Genomic DNA, 23,664 nt, shown 5'->3' on the forward strand with positions numbered 1-23,664 from the left:
TACATTTGCAGCGCTTAAATCTAAATGAGCTCTTATTATTTAAGATTTCATATGTTGCCCTAGCTTTTGCTGTACTTTGAGTAGTGATGATAAGTTCATCTTTCCTTCAGAGTAAGTAATATTTGAGTTTAAGCCTGTGTGCTGGAGACATCATACATTTTTACATTGTTTTGTTTCTTGCAAATATTGCTGTCACTACATCCCTGGCTAAGGCAAACTATTATGTCTGAGTAAAAGCAACTGGCTCATGCTGTTAGCAGTAAGCTTTTTATTTTTTCCTTTTTCTTTATAAATGTTTTTCTTTATAAATGTTTTATACTTAAAGCATTCTCTCTCACTTGAATGATTTGCTCCAATCTGTTTTCATGCCAATCTTTAAACTTCTGGGATAGAACATGATAGAGGCATGATTCAGCTAGCTTCCAGCGATGACTCAGCTTCCAGCGATGACTCAGCTTCCAGCGATGATTCAGCCTTAACTGACGCAGAACTGTTTTATTTTCTTTTTAATGGTGCTCTCAAATTGTATCAGCCCCTTCCCAGAAGTCATAGTTAGTACATAGTTAGAAGTCATAGCTTACTACGTAGATCTTAGGCAAGTGTTAATACATCTTATTTCATTTATACCTTGACTATACTTTATTTTTCTAGCAGAATTTACTTTCTGGAGCTAAACATGTCTGTTAAATATGCAGGACCACAATGCTGCCATGGGGGCTTACCATAAGTTTATAAACAGGCCCGTGCATCACAATCATAAGGAGAGCACATGGTTAAAGATTGTTGGTGTATACCAACCAAAGAGTTAGGTTCAGATGTATTTCTCTGGGCCTCCTGGTGATCCAAAGAATAATTCTGTTTATTTATTTGTTTGTTTGTTTGTTTTCAAAGAATAATTCTATTTATGCTTTCAGTAGGCATCTATTTCCAAAGTGCCATGGCCACTTTGGAACACAGCTGGGTTTCTAAGCTCTGTGCTGAGAAGTGTGTATTGTAGAGAAGTTTGGCTTTGCCAGGATTTGGCACATTCTCTCTCCTAGAAAGGGTCATGTTCTTGCTCAGCAGCTACTGCAGTCTTTTCTGTCACAGGGACAGTCACAAGCAGTGTGCTGTCTAAAAGCATTGAAAAAGTTTTGTTCTATTTGAAGTGCCAACCTGATTTGGGTAAGGTGACTCAGCATAATAACAAAACATTGCACTGAGCTTAGAGCAGTTGATTTCCATGATATAAGACAAATCCCATAGGGCGCTACAGGGAAAAGTCTAAATTGCTTTGTTGTATTCGAATTGTGCCGTTTTAATCATTGGTATTGGGTGTCTTTCCTGCCCAGAATATTTTTTTAGATGGAGTTGGTTCCCCACCCGTCAGGGTACTCGATACCTTATGTTCTCCAAAATCTATTTGAAATGATAAACCTTAGTTAAAGAGTAAGCAAGAGAAAAGACTAGTAAGCCAAGTATAGCCTCAGAAATGAGTTAGGGTTTAAATGGTTGAAGATGATAGTGACAGAAAGTAAGTTGATATTTTCTCCAGAAAGTCTTTATTTAATTTAATAAAAATTAAATCCAATTTAATAAAATTTAAATCTAATATAGAGTGGCTGCAATATAAAGTTTGTAGATTGTGATAACTCTAGGCAATGTAAAAGAGGTGAGCATTCACTCGCGGCTAGGTGATAATAGTTGTTTGATAGGAAGAGGGGTTGTGGATTTCTAAGCTCACCCCACCTGGTATTCTGGGTCAGCAGCCCACTCAGTGGAAAAAAGAATTCATCAGATGGATGAACTGCAAAGTGGTGACAAGCCAAGTGTCATTCTGTAGCCATTTTTGTAACTGGAATGCCCCACATTTTTTGCTTTAGCAACCTGAGTTTCTGGTAGAGAAGCTTCAAGAAATTTAGGATTTCTGTCTCAGTGTTGAAATTCTCTAGCCAGCTTATTTCTCTGTGATCTTAAGTGTATTAGTTTGTGAAGACTGTTATACGAAAGTTCCATAACTAGCGTGGCGTAAACAATAGAAATTTACTGTCTCGTAGTTCTGGAGGCTAGAAGTACAAGATCAAAGTGTCATCAGGATTGTTTCTTTCTGAGGGCTGTGAGGGAAAGATCTTCCAGGCTTTGCTCCTTGACTTGTAGATGGCTACCCTCTTTCTGTATCTCTTCACATGGCCTTTTTCCTGTGGCTCTGTCCAAATTTCTCCTTTTTATAATGATACTAGTCAAATTAGATTAAGAACCATCCTAGACAGCATGACCTCATCTTAACTAATTATAACTGCAGTGACTCTATTTCCAAATAAAGTTACATTCTGAGGTTAGGACTTCATCTATGAATTTTGGGGGAAAACACTGAAACCCACCCAATTCAGTCTACCTCGATTTCTGTTGAACATGGTGCTAGGGAAAGGGCTGTTAGCTTTCTTCAGCTGTTCAGAAAACCATTTCCTTTAGCAAAAGGAAGATGCTAATCTTCCTTTTCACATTCACAAACCACTGTCGTCTAATCAATGCAGTGGCTTCCTGACTTGGCCCTAATCCAGATCTACTGGATCAGAATCTCTAAGGTTGGAAACTTAGAAACTATTTTTAGCAGGCTCCTTGGGAGATTCTGATGCAGCCAGCCCTCCTCTCCTTGTTGGACCTGCTTTCAGGAGGCATTGGAATATATTAGTCCTCTTCACCTGCTGGTTTTCAAGGTACTGTTGTCCCAGGTGGCCTTCACCTTGTTTTAGTAACTTGTATGCTAGTGAAGGTTGAAATACTCTTTGAAAACCAAATCCACATTGGACTTGAGTGAAGAGTAAAACCCCTCAGATTCCATTAAGAATAGTGCTTTCCCTTTACTTGTATTAAGAGAAGGATTTCATTTAGGTAGTTTGAGGTGGTGTGATGTGGTTTCACCTCTTCATTTCTCTCCTCCCCTAGTAGGCATAGGCTCTAGCAGTCCAGGTTCTTCGATTCTGTTGAATGGATGATTCCATTAATGTGATTAATGTAGCCATTGTAACATTTATTAGGCATCATTAGAATCTCATGGCTTCTGATACTAATGATATACTCTTGTAATTCAGGGGCTTGCAAACTACAAACTGGGCCAGATACAGCCTCCCTGTTTTTATACAGCCCTTGAGCTAAGAATGTTTTTATACTTTTAAATGGTTAAAAAAATTCAAAAGATGAATACTATGTCTTGACATGTGAAAATATAAGAAATTCAAATTTCAATATCCATAGCTTTATTTGAACATAGCTATTCCCATTACTTTATGTATTATCTGTGGCTGTTTTTGTGCTCTGATATCAGAGCTGTGTAATTGCAACAGAGGCCTGAAAATATTTACTATCTCATCCTTACAAGAAAAGTTTGCTGACCCCTTTTGTAATCTCTGCTATTTGATTCTATGTCTAGTAAGGGGGTGGTTGTGAAGTGAAGAGGTCTTAGATGGTTTGAGGGACCCAGCTCATAGGCTGTTTGGATACCAGGTAGCTGTGGGATGCCAAGTATGCAAGTTAGCTCCTGTGGTTCACTGCTTCCTCGTTTGTACTGACAGGGAAGTGACCACTGACGCCCCTTTGGCCTGTAGCATACTTTTATTTTCATGACACAGAGAAAAGAATAACCCCAAAGGAAAAATTCTGTGAGAACGTAGAGATCGATTCAGGAATCCTCAGTATCTGTTTGATTTTATTTTTCTATCCAGAGCTCTTCCTCTAACCAGGATCTTCGTTCCACCAATGTACATCAAATACAGAGATGCCTTCCAGTATACAAACAACTGAGGTATCAGATTATATCATTTGTTGTTTGTCAGCATCTCTGTTTTCTAGTCTATTTTATGGGGTTGGAGTGAAAGAGAATCTGAAACAGAAATATGGCTAAGTGGGACCCTTTACAGAATGATAGATCCTCCCTTCTTAGAAAAGGATCCTCTGATGGATCATTCCTGATAGATCACTCTTTAGGCTGATCCAGAACTAAAGCCAGATAAATTAGGGTCTCAGTTTAATCAAGCTCACTTGTCATATCACTCCATGCTGAAATACCTGTTAGGATGAGTTGCTTTTAAGCCAGGGTGTTCCCGGTTCTCAGGCATTGATGAAGAAGATGAGAAGAAATACTTAGTAGCTTTGGATTTTAAAAATACTAGAAATAAAGAGTAATTGGAGAATTAGTCTCCCTAAGTGTTTGCGAAGCCTATGAGGATATCTCTGCTGAGTCATATTACATTGTGCTTTTTCTTTCAAGTGGGTGCTGGGAAAGGAGATTCATAGTGGGAATTAATCTAATCAATGCTTTTTTCTACAAGGAACTCTGGTTCTGTGGAATCATAAAGACACAATACATAACTGACTTAATACACGCAGAAGTCTTTTCTCCTGCCATTTGGTTTGGGAAACTAAATACAGTTTTCCTAAATATTGTGTTTCTAGGACATGCATGAAGTATCTTGTTCTTGTTTTCCTTCTTCTTTTTTTTTAATTTGAGCTGTTAGAGAACAAGAAAAGGTGTTAGACAATTTTAAAGATAGCTCCCTTCTATTTATCAGTGGAATCTTCCTCATTGAAGAAAATTGGTGTGTATTGATATCTCTGAGTCAGTCACCAGGATCTGCGTTTAACTTTGGTTTCTAAGTCCTTGAAAGCTGTTGACCCCTTTTGCTTTTGAGTTTCATTCACCAGCTAAAAGGCCAAGCATCAGGGTAGGGAGAGTGAAATTCAAAATTTGTGGGCTTGGAAAAATGTGTATTTATAATCAGCTTGAGGGCTCAGAGGATTTGTGAAATCGGTTTGGATTAACAGCCATTGATTGCTAATAAAACAATATTTAGCTTTGTCTGGAGTACAGCGATGGAGAAAGGTATGGGCACCTTGTCAACAGGGCCCATTGAACCAGGATGATGGGTTAAGCGTGGGGGTCTGTGCAGCAGCGTGGGTGCTCCACCTTCAAGGAGCGGTTGTCAGTTGTTAGTGAGGCGGGTGAAAGGAAGGACGCCAGAGTCTGATGGCTGGGGTGGTATTGATGTGCCTTAGCCGACTAATCAGATTGAAAAAGTCTCATGGTATTTATGTCACTTTAATTTTCATCAAACAATTGGAGCCGACAGCACTCTATTAAGAAAAGGCTGATCCAGAACTAAAGCCAGATAAATTAGGGTCTCAGTTTACTCAAGCTCACTTGTCATCTCACTCAATGCTGAAATACCTGTTAGGATGAGTTGTTTTTAAGCCAGGGTGTTCCCGGTTCTCAGGCATTGATGAAGAAGATGAGAAGAAATACTTAGTAGCTTTGGATTTTAAAAATACTAGAAATAAAGAGTAATTGGAGAATTAGTCTCCCTAAGTTCCCTTATTTTTAAAGAAGCTGATGAAAGAAAAAGCATTTTAACAGAGACAACTATAATGCGCTTTCCAAGAAATGGTCAAACCACAGCAATAATGAAAAGGAATTTCACTAGTCAGCTGTGTAATTTTATTATCAATAATGAACCTGTTATTAAAATCAGAATTCTGGTGAATTGGAATGAGGGGAAGAAATAGACATAGAAGAAAAATTGAGTGTTTTAGAATTTTTCTGTGTAGTTTTAGATTGTTTTCCTTGGCACACTTTCAGCACCTGTAAAATCTCATTTCGGAGAATGGCTCTGAGAATCACATCACTCTCTCAGGATGTGCTCAGAATTAAAATTGGTTTGCTTCACACCAATTTAAAAAGAGCAACAACGTAAGCTTGAATCAGTGTGTAGGACAGGTTGGCAAGTCAGTTATTAGGATAGAATGTCAAAGTACACAACACAAAAGAAGATAGTGTTGATTTATTTGTTAAGAGTTAGATTTATATTCTCTAAAGTAAGGCAGAAAAATAACACTGCCCTGTGGGTAGTGGATATAGTTGTACTGTGAGTGATGAGAAGGGACGAGAGAGGCTTTGGAGGTAATAATAATGTTCTGTTTCTTGATTTTGGAGCTGGTTGCAGAGAATGTTCAGTTTACGAAAATTCATTGAGTGGTATACTTAGAATATGTTTTCTTTTATGATCTACTACAATACGAAGTTAAAAACGTTTGCTTGGGGCCGTTGTCTTAAAATTGAATTCCATATTTTCTATTGCTAGGGACAGTGTGAGAAAAGAAGGAACATGGGGGCAGTGGAAAGCACTGCTCAGTCAAGAGTTTACACACCGCCCCCTCATCCCACCACGTATTAGCCAGTGGGTCACCACACACTGGGCCTTGGACCTTGTTTTCACATCTCAATAGTGAGGGAGTTGGACACGTTTCCCGAGGTGCCTTATAACATCCTAGGATACGCATCTCCATACGAAATAAAATATTTAGGATCAATAACTACCATAGGCAAATTTTTAATGAAAAAAATCACTGGGGCAGTAAATCAATCTTCAGATTTGGAATCTTCATTATAGAAAACCTCATTTAATTAATTGTAGGTACCTAGGAAGTTCAGTTTCAGTAGATTTTAGACTTTTCTCTTCAGCTGTCTTGAGCTAGAGGATGCCAGCATTTGTGGGGGTCCCAAGGAGTATCACTACAGGAAATTCCCTTTTCTGGGGAACAGGTACCTGTGTCCTTCAGTGATGCCCTGAGAATGAGTCTGTGTCCTGTTGTCAGCACCATCCTCTTCTTTCCTCCTTTAAGTGCCACTGAGTTCTTTTCTTTTTTAACTGGATTTGCATTTTCTCCGCTTTCATTGGACTTTCATTCACCCATTCAAATATTTTTGGAGCGCCTACCATGTGCTGGGCATGCCCTGATGCTGAGATGTTAATTAAGAAGAAAGACCCAAGCACTAGCTTCACTGGATTGAATCTAGACTTGGGGTCCCCAAATGGTCTCGATTAAACACCTGTCAGTAAGAAAGAGTGAGGTTTCACTCTTTGCTATGTAAAGTATGTTGTAAAACATACACAGAAATTGGAAATTAATAGACCGTTCTTATACTGCCTCGGTAGTGCTCTCAGCCCTGCTTTAAGGCCCTACCATGTTGCAGTCAACACACCAAAAAATGGAGAAAACAGAGAGAGGGCTGTAAGGTTGTAGGTTATTAAAAGACAAAGAAATGTATGACTAAAAGCAGTTTCTCAGCTTGATCTTAACTGTTCCTTTTGCTCCTTGCCGATTTGTTTGGTTTGTGTGTTTAAATTATTTTCCTTATTTTTTTGTTTGTTTTTAAATTTTTAGTTAATTTTTTTAAATGAGAAAAAAAAACAAAACAAAAACCAAAAAACAACAGTTTACCCGTTGTCTGTTTTTTTATTGTGGTCTGGCCTTGCTGATAAAGCCAGTATGTCTATCCTGAGGATCACACTTGGAGCCTTTCCCAGGGTCTAAGCCTGACATTCATGTATTGCTTCAATGCATTTTATTTAGACCCCATTCCCCTCCAGGCCTCCTAGTCTGCCACCCAAGCTGAGTAGTAATTTTTAAGATGAACTCACAGCTTTTTGGAAATAAGTCACATCTTTTTCCCCCTCAGGAGGGATTTGTTCGTGTTGATCGAGATTATGTCCTGAAATCTGCAGAGCTGGCAAAAGCTGGAGGGTGTAAACATTTCAACTTGATGTCCTCTAAAGGAGCTGATAAGTCGAGCAATTTTTTATATCTGCGAGTTAAGGTTTGTGCATTTTTCTATCTTTCATATACTTTGGAGAACCCTGGCTAATTGGCAATACTAAATAGTATAAAATGCACGATGCATGAAATGCATGGTATACATTTTTATAGCTATAGGGACTGTTTTGCAGGGATGTATATAGTAAACAGAAGTGATTTGATAATTTCCAATGTCTTTCCCCCTGTTGATTATCTAGTAATCAAGAAATGAGACATGGCAGCTCTTGAATATCAGTATGAATTCTTAACATTAGAAGTGATTTTGAGGCAGTGATTGTTAAACTTCTCCAGAGTAGATGATATTTTATTATTGGATATGGTTCCTGCCCTCAAGGAATTTGTTTGTTGTGAAGGATCCCTAAGTTTGGTGATTTGCTAAAGCAAAGTCAGTAAAGGGAAGAATTACATGGGGAGAAGTCTGGAGGGAACTAGGTACAAGCTTCTAAGAGTCCTCCCCCAGTGGAGTAGTTGCACATACTTAATTTCTCCAATGGTGAGTATTGTCTACCAGAGAAATTGGCCTGAGCTCAGGAGTCCAGGGTTTTTATGAGGATCAGTCATGTAGGCACCTTTGGCTTAGAAAACATTACTTCCAGAAGGAAAGCAAGTGTTCAGCATAAACCACATTGTTTGTACAAATAGTAAACTACTTGTACAAATACAGAAAACTACCTTACCAGTTAGATAATGATGGGAACACTCCTGAAATCCAAGTTCCCAAGCCAAAGCCCAACCTTGCAAGCAGACCTTTCTAAAAATAGCCATCTCAGCCTGCTTTGGTAGCTCTTATGCACACTGCTCATAGACAGAACACATCTTTGTAAAAAGCGAACCAAGAAACCTGTGCACATAAAAACTTATATGTAAATGTTCATAGAAGCATTATTCATAATAGTCAGTGAAAACAACCCAAATATCCATCAGCTGACGAATGGTTGGATAAAATGTAGTAGTAGATACTTACAAAATATATCATTCAGCTATAAAAATGATTCATGCTACAACACGAGTGAACCTTGAAAATGTTATGTAAATGAGAGGCCAGCCACAAAAGGCCACATGTGTATGATTCCATTTATATGAAATGGTCAGAATAGGCAAATATATAGAGACAGAAAGATTAGTAGTTGGCTAAGGCTTAGATGGAAAGCATGGGAATGAGTGCTAATTGGTACTGGGTTTCTTTTGGGTGTGATTAAATATTCTAAATTTAGATTGTGATGAAGGTGGCACAACTCTGTGAATATACTAAAAAACATTAAAAAAAATTTTTTTAAGCTACCTAAGATTGAACGATGTGACAGGTTAAGTGACAAATGAATGGTATGAATAGGCCAAGAAGGAAGAGGAGAGCATGCTGCTCAGTTCAGAGGCCTTTAGACACATCTGTCACCTGAGCTCCTCTGGTACTGCTGTTTATAGAGATGCCTGGCATGAAATTTTATGGTTTATTTAATGAATTTAATTTAAAGCATCATCTAGACATAATCTTACTGTCTCTTAAGATTTGGTGGGGTTTGTTAGGAAATGAGTAATATAGAGGTTCTGTGGATCTGTCTTTTGACCCACTGGAACTACCAGAAAACCAAAGACGGTTAATGTCTTCCAGCCTGTAACATTAATTCTGGACTAATGCGAGGTTATTCTTTTATGGTTAAATTCCTAACTAGTCACTTACTGTCTCTGGATTTGTATTAATATTGGTCAATTAGAGGCTAGGTGACTATACAGACATTCACTTATTTCCTTTTTAACTCTACTACATGTCAAGATTAAATGATGTCTTCCTTAATTTCCCAGATTCTTTGGAATCTAAAAATCCAGGGAAGGATATTTATAAGTACAGTTGACCCTTGCACAACGTGAGGTCACTGACTCTCCCATACAGTAAAAAATCTGCATGTAACTACATACAATTGGCCCTCCACATACTCTGATTCCCAGCCTTGGAGTGACCGTTGAAAAATGCAAATTTGAACTGTGCAGGTCAATTGAAAAATCCACATGAGTGGATCCATGCAGTTCCAACCCATGTTGTTCAAGGGTCAGTTGTACTGAGACCCTCAGAAGCAGATTATCTTCAAAACCCCAAGCTATTTTTTCTTAAGCATTATGGCAAGTTGGTCTTGATTAAATACTAAAAATGTATGTGTGTTTGTTTGTTTTTAAACAGGGAGAAATAGAAGATAGGGTGGAAGAATTAAAATTTGATCGTTATTCCATATTTAGGCCCGGGTGAGTATTCATACTGCCTAAGAGTACACCATTATTGATTATTACCTAGAAGGTAGTTTTTCATTTGAAGAGGCTGACAACTGAGGTATCTAAGATAGGAAAGAAGGTGGCTGGAGGTGGATTATTCTCTGAGGAACCCACATTTTGGCTTTGAAGGAAGGGATAAGTGGTGGTGCCAGGTTCAGAGAGTATGGAATTTCCTGTGTAGCTTTTGCTGTCTTCTTTTTTAAAATCCTCTTCATGCCCCAAATAAAACCTTTTACCCCCTGTATTAGTCTGTTCAAGTTGCCATAACGGAATAACACCACACACCGGTGGTTTAAACAAAAGAAATTATCTTCTTACAGTTCTGGAAACTGGAAATCCAAGATCAGGGTGCTATCAGGGTTAGTGTCTGGTGAGGTTTCTCTTCCTGGCTTCTAGGTGGACCCCTTTCCTCTGTGTCCACATATGATCTTTCCTCTGTATGCGTATGGAGAGAGAGATCTCTGATATCTCTTCTTCACCTTTAACGACACCAGTCCTATCAGGTTGGGGTCCCACTCTTCTGACCTAAATTAACCTTAATCAACTTCCAAAAGGCATTGTCTTCTTTTACAATCACACTGAGGGTTGGGGTTTCAATGTGAATTTCAGGGAGCGACAGTTCAGTCCATCACACCCTCTATGATCTGAATGCAACTTACCATCTCTTTCTCTGCTTTTTTTTCCTCCTTAGAGTTCTGTTATGTGATAGGCAAGAATCTCGCCCAGGTGAATGGTTGATTAGGAAATTCTTTGGCTCCTTACCAGTGTCTTGGGCCAGTAATCATTCTGTGCCAGTGGTGACTGTGGTTAGAGCGATGTTGAACAATGCAGTGAGACCAAGTGACAAGAAGAAGGAAGTGCTGGAAAACAACATCATCTACGACCTGGGGAAAGCCGATGGCTCTCACAAGCCATGACCACACCAGGATTCTAACCCAAGTTAGCTTGATCCTATAGTTTGTATTTTTTACCACTCTGCAAGATTATCTATTATCTGTATAATTCCAGGAAGTTCTGGTTAATTTTTGTTGGATCAGTACAGGCTGTAGATGAATAAAATTGAAATATTTAGGTTTCTCCATTGGTTTAGGATCCCTATGACTAACCACAAAATGTTCACATAGCTGCTAAAAGTGCATCTCAAAGTGCTGCATTTTAAAAACTATGGAAATGGAAAGGAAGATACAGAAGGAAGGGTCAAAGTCAAGAAAAGTACACAGTGCTAATTTCCATCATTGCTATGGCCATGCCACCCTGAATACACCCCATCCCATCTGATCTCGGAAGCTAAGCAGGGTCAGGCCTGGTTAGTACTTGGATAGGAGACCACCTAGGAAGACCAGGTGCTGTAGGCTTTTTTTAAAAAAAAAAAGGATTGTAAGCTGACAAGGTCCTTGCAATCTGTGAGGTCAACCAAGGGTTGCCTCACGTATAAAATAAATTAAATAAATACAAAAAATAATAATTTCCATCATTGAACAAAGGATGGTGGTGAAACTTAACTTTAGTGCTGGGGGAAGTACAGTGATTTGAGTGATTCAGTCAATTTTTACAAGGTCTACAATATGCCAAATACATTTCAAGCTTCCAGGGACACTGGAGGATACAAGCCAGTGGGCTTTCGGAAGGAGATGGAACATCTTCCTCCTGCCAGGTGGGGTTCCTTTGGGGCTTGACTCTGAAGAGCCTGTGTGTTTAGGTGATAAGAAGCATGGGCTTCAAGAAGTGAGGCCTGAAGTAAAGGGATCGCATGAGGCTATCCTGAGGCCTGTGGGCTCTAAAAGCAGATAAACTCAATGGCAAATTTTAAGCTAGTCTCTGTATGTTCTTTCCTTATGCAAAAACCTGTCAGGTCTTGTGGAGCATTCCATTCTGGTCTTAATAGTGAGTGGGATGATGGGAGAGGGTCTGTGTTCATCTTTAGAGCAGAGAAAAAAAGCAACTCCCTCCCAAGTCCAGCACTGTGGTGAGACAAACTTCAAGGGGTAAGATTCTGGCCCAATCACCTGGGTATTACTTTCTTTTTTTTCTTTTACTGTTAACATTGAATGATTGGGTGTCAGTAAGGAATTTAGCAGGTTTCCTTTCAAATGTTATAGACAGGGAGAAGAGAGTTTATATTGGAAAGAAGAAGAAAAATGTTGGATGGGCCCAGCTTATGAAAGGCCTTGAATTCATTCATTCACTACCTCCTAGGAGCCTCTGGGCACACAGGCAGTGGGGATAAATCAGTAAACAGTAAGTGTAACCCAGCAGAGCCAGCAGATATTCTGGCAATGTCCTACAATGTAAGGGGGCTTCAAATCTAATAGTTGATGGATTCTGTCCTCTTGAAGTTTACAGTTAAGAGAGAAGACTACATTGAGAAGAGTTTAGTAATAATACAAGGCATAATTTATTGATTACCTATTATGAGTTAGGTCATGTATTATGTGCCAGAAAGAGACATGGCCCTTACCCACATGGCACAATGTTATAGGTAAGACCAAACAAAACAAAACAAAACAAAACAAAAACAAATAGTAGGTGCTAAAAAAGAAACTAGCAAGGGGCTGCTGGAATGACAGTGGAACTTACTTTAGAAATGGTGGTCTAAGGAACTTTCTCGCTGAAACAAAAAGTATCTACCCATTTGTAGAGCATTTTTAGCAAAGGCCTCAAGGTGGGAAAATGATGAGTCCAAATAAAAGGCTGGGGGCTGGGGCCCAGGGTGAAGGGTTAAGTTGAGGTGGCAGGATTATGTAGAGCCTGGTGGGCCTTGGTAGTCAATTTTATCTTATTTTATTGCCAGGAGATGGGCTAGCCTCTGGGATTAGAGTTTGGGAAATTACCTACTGAAATTACTGCTGCCTGCTTCCACATAGCAAAGCAATGGTTTGAATAAAAAGTCGGAAGGGAAGACAGGAAGCATGGGAACTTTTGTGTTCTTACATGGCACCCAGAATGTTACTTTCTCAACATTTGACAGTATCACTCCCTTGCTTAACCAAATAGGTCAACTGCTTCCCATTGTTGAGGATAAAGTTAACACTTAAACTCTAAGCACTCTACATGTATCAGCTCATTCTATCCTACAATAGCCCTGCGATTAGTGCAGTCATTATCCTTACTTTGTTGTTGAGGAAATGGAGGCAGAGAGAGGTCAGGTAACTTGCTCAAGATCATGAAGTTAAAGTGACAGAAGTAGGAGTCAAACTGACTAAGGTTGGCTTCGGAATCATACTCTCAACCACTGTACTTTAAAAATTAAAAATTTTAAAACACCCCAAAAGGCTTTGGCCCCAAGACCGCAATGGCTCCTGCATTTTCCTCTCCCCAGCACCAACCCCGTGAGATCAAGGAGCCCAGGAACCAGAATTGAGCCCCAGGCTCTTGCCTGCGTTCGGCCTCCTCCGCCACCAGAGTGCGCCGCGGCCCGGGCTTGCCTTCACCTATCACTCACCCCTCGAATGAGGGACGCACAGAGGGTGTAGTGCCTACTGCAAAAGAGATGTGGCATCTCCGCCTCCAGGCTAAGGGCCGCGGGCTAGGACCTCGGGTTAAATCCTGCCACAGCCCGAGGAGTAAACGAAATTCACGTTAAAGCCTGCGAGGCTCCGCACTCGTTTCAACGCTTTCTACCCGCGCACAGTGTCAACCTTGCTGCGGGAAGAGACAGTCCCGCCCTCGCCCCGCCCACCCCGGCTCACGTGACCAACACCGCGCCGGAAGCGCTAGCAAGCCAGCGCGCGCGTTCTCGCGGTCCTAGGCATCCGCGAAGTTTCCCAAACCCTGTCCCTGCCTCGCGCTCGGGCTCGCGCTCGCTCCAGGGGGCCCGGCCTCCGAGATTTCCGCGGCGCCTGCGCGCTCGTTGCTCAACCCTGTCCCCGCCCCCAGCGCTCTGGGCTCCGGGGGCACCATGGCCATGTGCTCGTTAGCGTCGGGCGCTACTGGTGGGTATCCCCAGCCCCTCAGCACCCACCCAGCTCGCCCATTTCCCAAGCCGCGCTGCAGTGGGGCCGGTGAAAGACCCTTTCCTCCCCGGGACGGAGAGCTGGGCGGTGGGGCCTTGTAGGGAGGGTGGGGGAGGTGCTGACGCGAGCCGTCGGGGAACGCTCACCCGCGAGAGAGCGTTCTCCCCACTCTGCTCTTCGTGCGCCTGCTTCGCACTGGCATCTGAAGCAAATCTGATCATTTGCGTGTGCTAGGCGGCCGGGGCGCTTTGGAGGATGAGGAGGACCTGCCAGAACTGTCAGACAGCGGTGACGAGGCCGCCTGGGAGGATGAGAACGATGCTGACCTTCCCCACGACAAGCAGCAGACCCCCTGCCTGTTTTGTGACAGGTTCGTCCACCTAAGCGCCAGGCTTCAGCCCAAAGGTGCCTGGGCCTCGTTGGTCTGTGTGGTCTGCTCATCTGGAGTGGAACCGGAGTGGCCCGCCTTTGCATTCCTGAACCAGTGCTTTGGAGGGCTTGTTGAGGAGGGAGGCCCACGATGGTATAGAGGGAGGAGCCTTGAACTGGAAATCAGGTTGTCGTCTACGGGCCTCAGTTTCCTCATGTGTAAAATAATAGAGTTTTGAACCTGTGGTTCTCAAATCTGGTTATGCACCTTTGTCATCTGAGACAAAAAAATAGAGATGCCGAACACTGCACCTCAGTCCTCAATCTGGGTTGAGATCTGGGAATCTCATATTTTTATAAGGACACTATCTCAAATGATTCTAATGGATAACAATTTGGGAGTCACTAAACTAGATAATTCCTCAGGACCCTTCCAGCTTTACCATTCTTTAATTCTTTGACAAGTAGAGAGCTTCTCAGGTGTAATACTTCCATTTGAACCATTTAAAGAATCATCTTTCTTGGTAGGAGTTCCCCACCTGTTGATGAAGTAATTGATGCCTTTTCACTTAGGGAAAAAGAGGCTGCAATATCAATAACTTGTTCAAGTTATATCCAAATCTACATTATTTCTACTTAAAATGCTGCCTCTTCATCTCAAGCGTTGTCTTTGGCTGCTATCCTGGGCAAGTGGGCATGGAAGAGGCCTGGTTGGCATTTAGAATAAAGAAATGTTACTTTAATAAACATTTTCCAGTTTCCCTTAAATCTGGGCATGATGCTAATCCATGTTAGCTCTTAATTCGTCATTGTTCCCATGTGTCGTCTTTTTTGAGTAGGTATAGAAAGTATACGTATACTTCTGTCAAAATTTATTGAGCGTCAGGGATGTACTTTTTTGTGATAGGCTGCATAAATACTGCAGAAATAACCTATCTTGGTAAACATTTGTTGAAAACTGCATATGTGTGAGGCATATAAAAGCTATGCAGTTTCTCTGCTACGTATTCTTACATGTCCTTCAGCTTCGCAGGTCATAAAGAGGCTTAGTCCTCATAGTGTCTCTAATACAAGTATTTTGGGAACACTACAGGATCACTGTAGAAAATATGGCACTTTGGAAATATGCCAGCTGTACAATTACATTTTGTGCTTTATTTCTAAAAGCAGTTTGAGCTTTGGCAGTTCAAACCTCCAAAAGCAGAGTTGACACTTAGAGGAGAAAAGAATCTTACGTAGGAAATTTTCATATCTTAAACAAAAGGACTTCTCTTTCTTAAAAGCCTTTTGAAAAATTCAGTGCTATTAATTGGCAAATAAATTAATTTTGACATTTAATGAGTAGTTAGTTTGTTTTAGGTGTAAAATGGGACTCAGAAGTACTAATTCCTTTTAGAAGTTCTGGGTTCCTGACATCTACAGGTATGTTGGTTTTCTCTTAATTAGAAATAAAACTAGACACCAGCAGGGTGAGGGAGTGTATATTTAACATGAAATCAATATTTAGGTGTTGTAGGGACTTTTCCATGAAGCTCTTCCTTGATTTTTCAGGTTATTTACATCTGCTGAAGAAACATTTTCACACTGTAAGTCTCAGCATCAATTTAATATTGATAACATGGTCCACAAACATGGTGAGTATTTTTTAGAATAAAGAAAATTTTAGTTGTGAAATTGAAGTTCAGACTTTTTTAAACAAATCCAATATAGTGAAATATATAGCAGCAACCTATCATGGAAATGAAATTTTTTTGACAAGTAGCCTTTGAGGAAAGATTAATTATAAGTCATTCTCTTAGATAATATTCACTATATTTAAGCCTGTATTGGCTTCCTATCTAAAAAGGAAAAACCTTGGCATGTGATTGCATTTTATCATGTTAGAATTAGGGAGAACAAGAGAATATATTAGAATTAGGGAGAGCAAACATAGAGGTGGACTTTGGAAAAGGAGGCAGGTCATGAAAAAAGACAACTTAGCAGATCAAAGCATAACTTGAACTTCAAGGCATACAAAGTTGAGTTTTATAAGGAGTTTGATAAGAGAGTATGGGAAAAGGACTGATAAAAAGCAACATATTTAGATGATTCTTTTAAAACTTGTATTTTAACATACTTAACAATTAAAGACTTATACTACTTTAAATGGATATAGAAGACCTACACTATTCCACTAAAATTAACTAAATACAGAATTTATTTTTGTCCTCTGTATTTACTAACAACTGGGAAGAACATTAGATAAACATATATGCTTATAAATCTTAATTCAAGTGCAACTAGATTCATAAGACTTAGCCTCATTTTTTTAAATATTTTTAATATGCATTTTAAAACTGAATTGTAATCATACTTTAAATATAATTTTGTATTTTTTTACTTATTAACTATAGGGTTTTTTATGCTGTATGCATATAAAACATTTGTTTGCTTTTATGTTCCATCATTTCTCAGGACAAATAGTTGGCTGAATATGCTGTTGCTTTCCCTTGTTTAAAATGCTGCTTCGTTTCTGGAAAAATATGAGAACCAGATAACAAGCCTCATTGGTTTCCAATTTGCTTTATTTCATTTAACTTAATGGTAAAGCAAGTATACTTCGTATACTCCATATCCTGGCAAAATTATAATTTGGTAGGCACCATAAAAATTAGGAATGTAGAAACTTTCGTTCTAATATCAACTGCCCAATACTTGGTAAAATCAACGACTCAATTTTCCTCATTTGTATTATTCTTAGAAATGAGTAGAATTCTAAAAATTAATTTCTCAGTTTTTAGAAATGCAAGGAAAACATTATAAAAGCAGTTATCTATGCTTCTTTCTCAAAGTATTCAGAAGTATCAAAGTTATGTTTAATTCTTAATAAGAAATTCAAAATATTGTAAATTGTAGTTTAGAGGACAGAAATATTTTATTGTCTAACCAGAGAAGACTCTGTAGAGCAGGTCAATTAAAGAAAGCTCATTATTTTAAAATAGTTGAATTTTCTGTTTTTCCTCCTTTAGGACTTGAATTCTATGGATATATCAAACTAATAAATTTTATTAGACTTAAGGTAAGTTGGTAGCTTAATTTATAATTTTGTTTAGAAACTGAAATAACACTTTCTATGGTGACTATCAATGTACTGATTTTTAAAAGAATATGAGCAACTACTATACAGAGAACTTCTAAATTTAGTAGTCATCATGTTGGAGGAATCATGGACTTTAGAAACTGCCACAACATACAGTACCAGGGAAATGGACACTTACCATGCTTAATCAGTGTCATTTTTAACTGCATCTAAGAGGTGAATCCTCATTATGTGAAAAAGTAATTCAGAGTCAGATAAAGAGAAATACTGATAGTGTTTCTGTAAAATCAGAAATAATTTCTAATAATATCAAGTACTGTGGTTGCTCTCTTTATTTTTCAAATACTTTGTTCTTTTTTCTGTCTGTTCTATTCAAATGAGTATTTGTATTGCCACTTCCTCCAGATCCACACAATATAAAACTGCATTGAAACCATTGATTAAGCATTCATCCAGTCAAGTTAATGAAATGACAGGTGAACAAAGACTTCTTAAGTAGAGATTTTATGTAATATAGCCTTTTTTTTGTTCAATTTTCCTAGTTTTTGCTAGGGGGATTTTGTGATTATATGTAATGAAAAAATATGCAATTAATTTTACATCCAGAATCCTACAGTTGAGTATATGAATTCCATATACAACCCAGTGCCTTGGGAGAAAGAAGAGTATTTGAAGCCAGTACTAGAAGATGACCTTTTACTTCAATTTGGTGAGATGAATATATCTTTTGTGGAATATATTTCAAATATTATATCATACTTTAAAAAAAATAAGTAAACTCCATTTTATTCACTCAGATTTCATTAGTTCTTCTCTACTGTCCCTTTTCTGTTCCAAGATCCCATCTAGGATACCACAGTACATTTAATTGTCCTATCTCCTTAATCCCCTCCTGGCTATGAAATTCTCAGGCTTTACTTGTTTTTGATGGTCTTGACAGTTTTGAGGAGCACTAGTGGACAAAAATTTAAGTCAGAACAGGATTTGCATAATTCAAAGTATCATCCTCCAAAAAATTTATTAACTACAAAGGAGATGTTAACTTTTCAATGGAGAAGTCCAGCAGACACTACCACAACTGAGTGATCATGGCAGGCATGAGATTGACTCTTAGTTCCTTCATTTAACAGCCATATGATTTGGGGTTGCTCACTTAATTACTCTAAAACTTATTTTCCCCATGCTTTAAAATAAGAAAAAATATTTACATTCTAAGGTTTTATTTGAGGAAATGAAATGTGATGTATATGCTTGAAAGATACTTGGTGATCAGTAAATATTAGGGTTTTTTCTTTCTACTTTTTGTTTCTTCCTGGGTTTGGTTTAGTATAATTGATACTTATATATGTGTTCAATTTGGCCAACTAATGAAAAACTTAAGACTAACAGCATGCTCTTTATATTTAAATTAAAACAGTGTGGATATCATTTATTTAATTTAAAGTACCTTTATTATTTTTTTTCAGTTGGCTGCATAATAGGCACTTAGTATATATTCTGTATATTTATTCCTAACATATTTATATGTGCTTCATTATTATAAGATGACCTGATAATAATTTCCATTTATTTCTTTAGATGTAGAAGATCTTTATGAACCGGTATCAGTTCCATTCTCATACCCCAATGGACTTACTGAAAATACCTCCATTGTTGAAAAACTGAAACACATGGAAGCCAGGGCGCTGTCTGCTGAAACTGCGTTAGCTAGAGCACGTGAAGATCTGCAAAGAATGAAGTAATTTATCAATCTTATAGAAAATTAATTATTTAGACCCCAAAATCATACAACTAATGACAAGATAGACTATGGGAAAACATTTCATATACTGGAAAGTACAATGTAAATACTTAATTTTAGTAATATTAAAGACGCAACATTTTTATACATTATAGATATAATTGATTAATTTTAAATTCTGTAGTTTTACCTATTCTTATATAGTTCTTTATAATTATTCTTATACTAATGATAATTATTCTGGGTAGTGTTGTCCTCTTAAGTGTTTTTGTTCTTTGATACTGCCTTCCTTTGAATTACCCTGTTTCTAATAGATTTCTCCATTTTACTTTTCCTCTCTTTAGGCTTTTAAAGTGGAAGGGTTAATATTTTTTGATTTTGTGGGAAATACAGGATTGCAGTTTTTCTTTTTAAAGAATCAAAATGTAGTTATGATATAGTATTTAATCAGAAAACTAGTTACATAGGATGGTTTTCTCCAGTGAGTAAATTAGCCTTCTACTGGCTTAGTCCTTCTCAGAATTTAATGTGCATATAAACCATCTGGGGATCTTGTTAAACAGTAGCTTCTGATTCAGAAGGTTTGGGACAGGGCCTGAGATTCTGCTTCATCTGTGGGATTTGTAAGTTGATTGCTGTTGCCTGAGTATTCACGGTTTGATGGCTTGCCGGAATGTTTAGTAGGAAGGATAGTATAGCTGATTAGTTTCCCTTCCCTGTTTCTGGTATTTTATGTTGGGTAACCTAGAAACACCAACAACTCTACTGTCTGCCTCTTTGCACTTCTCCCCTATGCGTACCTTATAGATTAAATGTACTGCTATAAAGTTTCCAAAATATACGTAAGTATGGAGAATGCTCTACCTACCATGTGCTCACCTCTCAGCTTTAAAAATGATCAATTCTTGGCTACCCTTGTTTCATCCACTTACCTGCCATCTTAATATGTTATGATCAGAGAGGGAGCTAAGTTTTAGAGCTGGAGTGGATGGTGTTGGTGTATGTAAATAATTCTCAATTTGGGTCCATTTTCTGCCTATATAATTCTTCTATGAGATAATAAGGTTTTAAAGAATATTAATAAGTGTTGAAATATATTACTCATTGATTAAGCTGCTAAAATAAGATTTCAGAATATGAGAAATAAAGTTGAGTAAAGATAATGTGCTGATTTTATTCAAGTGAAAGAGAAACACCTATAATCTGTAATTGTCTGTGCTTTTATGTTTTGAGGAAGGAATGCTTACAACTGGATTTGAATATGCCGTTGCTTAAGATCCAGCAGGGGGAGCTTTCAGTTGCTTCAGATAGGATGTGATTTAAAAGGCTCATCACATTCCGCTCCCTCCTCCTTCCTCTTCCTCAACCTCTAGCCTTTCCTTTTTTCATGGTCCAATAAACCTGTCTCAAGGGCGTATTTCAAATTGATTACAGACAATTTGCTCAGGATTTTGTGATGAACGCAGATGTCAGAACCTGCTCGTCATCTACTGCCATTGCAGACCTCCAGGAGGATGAGGATGGTGTTTATTTCAGCTCATACGGGCATTATGGGATACATGAAGAAATGCTAAAGGTTAGAAAAGAGAACAAATGCACCAAATTCATACTAAAGGAAAAATATAATAAAACAGGTTTTTAATACATATGCTGTAGGAAGTCTGCTTTTTTTTCGAGAACTGCTTTTTAAATCTCTTTGGTGCTTGATAGCTCATCTTGGGTTGAAAAGATTATAGAAGCACCAAAGTTGTTGTAAATTCTACTTAAGATTATTATTAATGTTTATTATGAAATTACTTTTGCTTTAAATGGAACATTGGAAAGAACAACTGCTGACAATTTTAGTCTTCTCAGGAGCAGCTGTTAAATAGGAACAAATAAATTATACATCTCCTTATGATGTACAAAGGGAATTAACTTTTGTTTTTTAAATAGCAATACTAGCCAGTTTGGGCTAATAATAATACTTTGGTACAAAGTTTAATTATAAATAATTCTCACAGTTGTTATGGCATAACTTTTATATTTGAAATCATTGATATATAGAATTTTCTAAATCAGTCAAATCAGATATTTAAGTATGGTTGGTTTTAATTTTTATAACAGTAATGTCCATATAAAATGTAAGTAGATATCTTACATTTTATAGATTGTATAGATTGTAAAATATCATGTATAGGTAGTTATACATTTTATCATGTATAGATTGTAAAATAGCAAGATATAATTTTTTAATGCTGTAAAACTGAAATTATCTAGAGTAAAAGAAATGTTGGAATGTAAAAATTATTGAACATTTTAAATGTATATTTCTGAATTTTAGATGCCACTACCTTTTCTTAAAACCAACAACAAAATATTCCTTCCCAGATTCTTCCTCAGAAGATTGTTTTATCTTATAGAAGCCCTAAGACTATGTCCCCTGAAACATATGCATTTAAAATAACCAGGGGTATTTAGTAACGTGTTCATTCAGTTTTGCATTATCAAAGAGTGGAGGTTTGCTGATTAATAGTAACTGTAATTACTTGAGGTCTTTTAAAGCAATGCCATGTCATTTCTTTACAAATGATGTGTCATGGTTGTGCTTTTTGTTGTCACTTGGGTAATGGCATAGTGTTACAAATAACCGTTATCTTATTATAAGTATTAAATTATTTTAAGTCCAGAATGAATTTGTTTAAAAGAAATTGACTTACTCCATTTTCTTTGTTAAAATTAATTTTATTGTGTCTAGAACATTTTGTTTAAAGGACTCTGTCTAAGACATGTTCGTCCATTTAAACCATTCCCTCAGCTTAAATGTCATGATCCTTTAATGCCTTTGGTATGGAAATTGTGTTGCTTTTTTCATATAGATAAGGTTGAGACTCCCAGTAGATAGTGCATTTGAGTGTCCTCAGTACAGTCATCAGGGAGATCCAGTTTGAGTACTTATTTCCAAGTCTCTGTTCTGGACACTTGTAGCTATATATCAATAACTAAAGGATCTTCATACTGGATCATATATTTTTAAGTCTTTTTGCTGTACATATGGATTTAAGAAGTTCCAGTTTGAATTCCAGTGCTGTCTTTTCCCTTTTAGAGAATCACTTTAAAAATCCTTCTTAATTAATATAATTATCCATGCCTTAGTTCTCCTTAGCTGTTATATAATGGGATTACCGCTCCTTGGAGGCGACTTGATTAATTATTCATAGGAAATATGGATATATTCCATTCAAAAAGTGCTATTTATCCATTTTCTATTTTGCTAAACTATGTACGTGGATGAATGTGATGTGCCTTATATTAAGCAATATTTCTTCTCATATGAAAACAGTTCTTAGCACACATCATCTTTTCAAGGTTGTACTACTTCTAGAATCTTACTTGATCTTTATAAATAATTTAAGTTGAGAAACCATGTATACAGGACTTATTGTAATGCTTAGAATTGGCCTTGCTTTTATAAGAATGTTATTTGGATTCGTTAGTCTCAGATAGTTTAATGATACTATTTTGGTATATGTTTGGATTATAATTATAAATAAAAGTAATTTGTGATCTTATTTCCTGGTGTTAAGAAGAAGATAATTTTTTTGAATTCCAGATATACAGTTGATAGAGGGATAGAATACATGAATTTTTGAAATCCTTTGCCATTTTATCTTTCCGAAGAAGAGTTATTGTTGACTAATCTTATAAATCTGAGATGTGTCACTCTTTTTTTTCCCCTAAGAAAAACATTGTTCATCCTGGTGATCATGTATCACAGATCATAGTACCATTAAATAAATTTTCTTTATTACATTCTTTTCAGTGTATCTGCAGCTGATTCATGCATGTTGTCCACTTTCATGATCATATACATTGAGCACATACTGTTACTGATGTAAAACTGACAGTATGTAACTTTTCTGTTGTCTTTAGTCTCATTCTTAGTTATTTTTTATACTCGTAGGAATAATTCTATGATACCTTACTAGACTTAAAAGATTTTCTTGCATTTTAGTATTGGAGCTCTAATTTTATTCTTTTGTGTTTCTTAGTTTTAATAGGTTGCAATAGATAATTTTTTTTTGTCTGTTTATTACCTTATTTTGTATTGAAGTGCTAGTCTTTCATTAGAATAAATTTTTAGAAATGATTTTGAGAGCTGGTCTTTTGTTAGCTTGCATTTTCATGTTTAGTGGTTTTTTCTTACAAAAATTCATTTATTAAGTTGAAACTCTGCTATGTCCAAAGCACTGTGTTTGGGATACATTGAATTTCATTGTACCAGGTTGAGCATCTGAACAAAGCAGATGGATATATAGAAAGAGCCCAGATGAAGGATTGTAGCTGAGCCGATCAGCAGTGCATGAACTTAGGATGGAAGTTGGGCTGCTTGTGATTAGGTTGGAGCACTGGTGATGTAGGGTGGTTGGTGAGAGCTTCCTGAGTGACTGCCTTCATGACTGATGTTCATCCCATGTAGGTTTTGTTGTGTCAGCAAAAATCACTGGTTACAGTGTAAGAAGAGTATAAAAATGGTAGAGATGTATAAAATGCTGTGTTTTTTTAAAGACAATTTTAAAATTAGTTAATAATATGTAAAGTTACATAAACATTAGGTTTTTAAAGGTTTTTTTTTTTTAGTAATTCTTAAA

General features: G+C 37.5%; 1 protein-coding gene and 1 pseudogene across 1 annotated transcript in view; both read left to right on the top strand.

Moving 5' to 3' along the window:
- The first annotated feature begins 11,127 nt into the window (after positions 1–11,127).
- LOC112476743 lies at positions 11,128–11,246 on the top strand (annotated as a pseudogene).
- A 2,416-nt stretch (positions 11,247–13,662) lies between these two features.
- The window catches only part of PRMT3 (protein arginine methyltransferase 3), a 104,334-nt gene continuing 94,332 nt past the window's right edge, over positions 13,663–23,664 (top strand). Inside the window, exons 1-7 of the mRNA XM_006907974.3 lie at positions 13,663–13,823; positions 14,079–14,214; positions 15,765–15,847; positions 17,222–17,271; positions 17,899–18,001; positions 18,871–19,030; positions 20,468–20,609. Of these exons, the coding sequence (XP_006908036.1) occupies positions 13,790–13,823; positions 14,079–14,214; positions 15,765–15,847; positions 17,222–17,271; positions 17,899–18,001; positions 18,871–19,030; positions 20,468–20,609 (708 nt within the window). The 5' untranslated portion in view covers positions 13,663–13,789. The remainder of the gene's footprint in view (positions 13,824–14,078; positions 14,215–15,764; positions 15,848–17,221; positions 17,272–17,898; positions 18,002–18,870; positions 19,031–20,467; positions 20,610–23,664) is intronic.

The sequence above is a fragment of the Pteropus alecto genome, unplaced genomic scaffold (assembly GCF_000325575.1).
Source record: "Pteropus alecto unplaced genomic scaffold, ASM32557v1 scaffold71, whole genome shotgun sequence".
Classification (NCBI taxonomy): domain Eukaryota; kingdom Metazoa; phylum Chordata; class Mammalia; order Chiroptera; family Pteropodidae; genus Pteropus; species Pteropus alecto.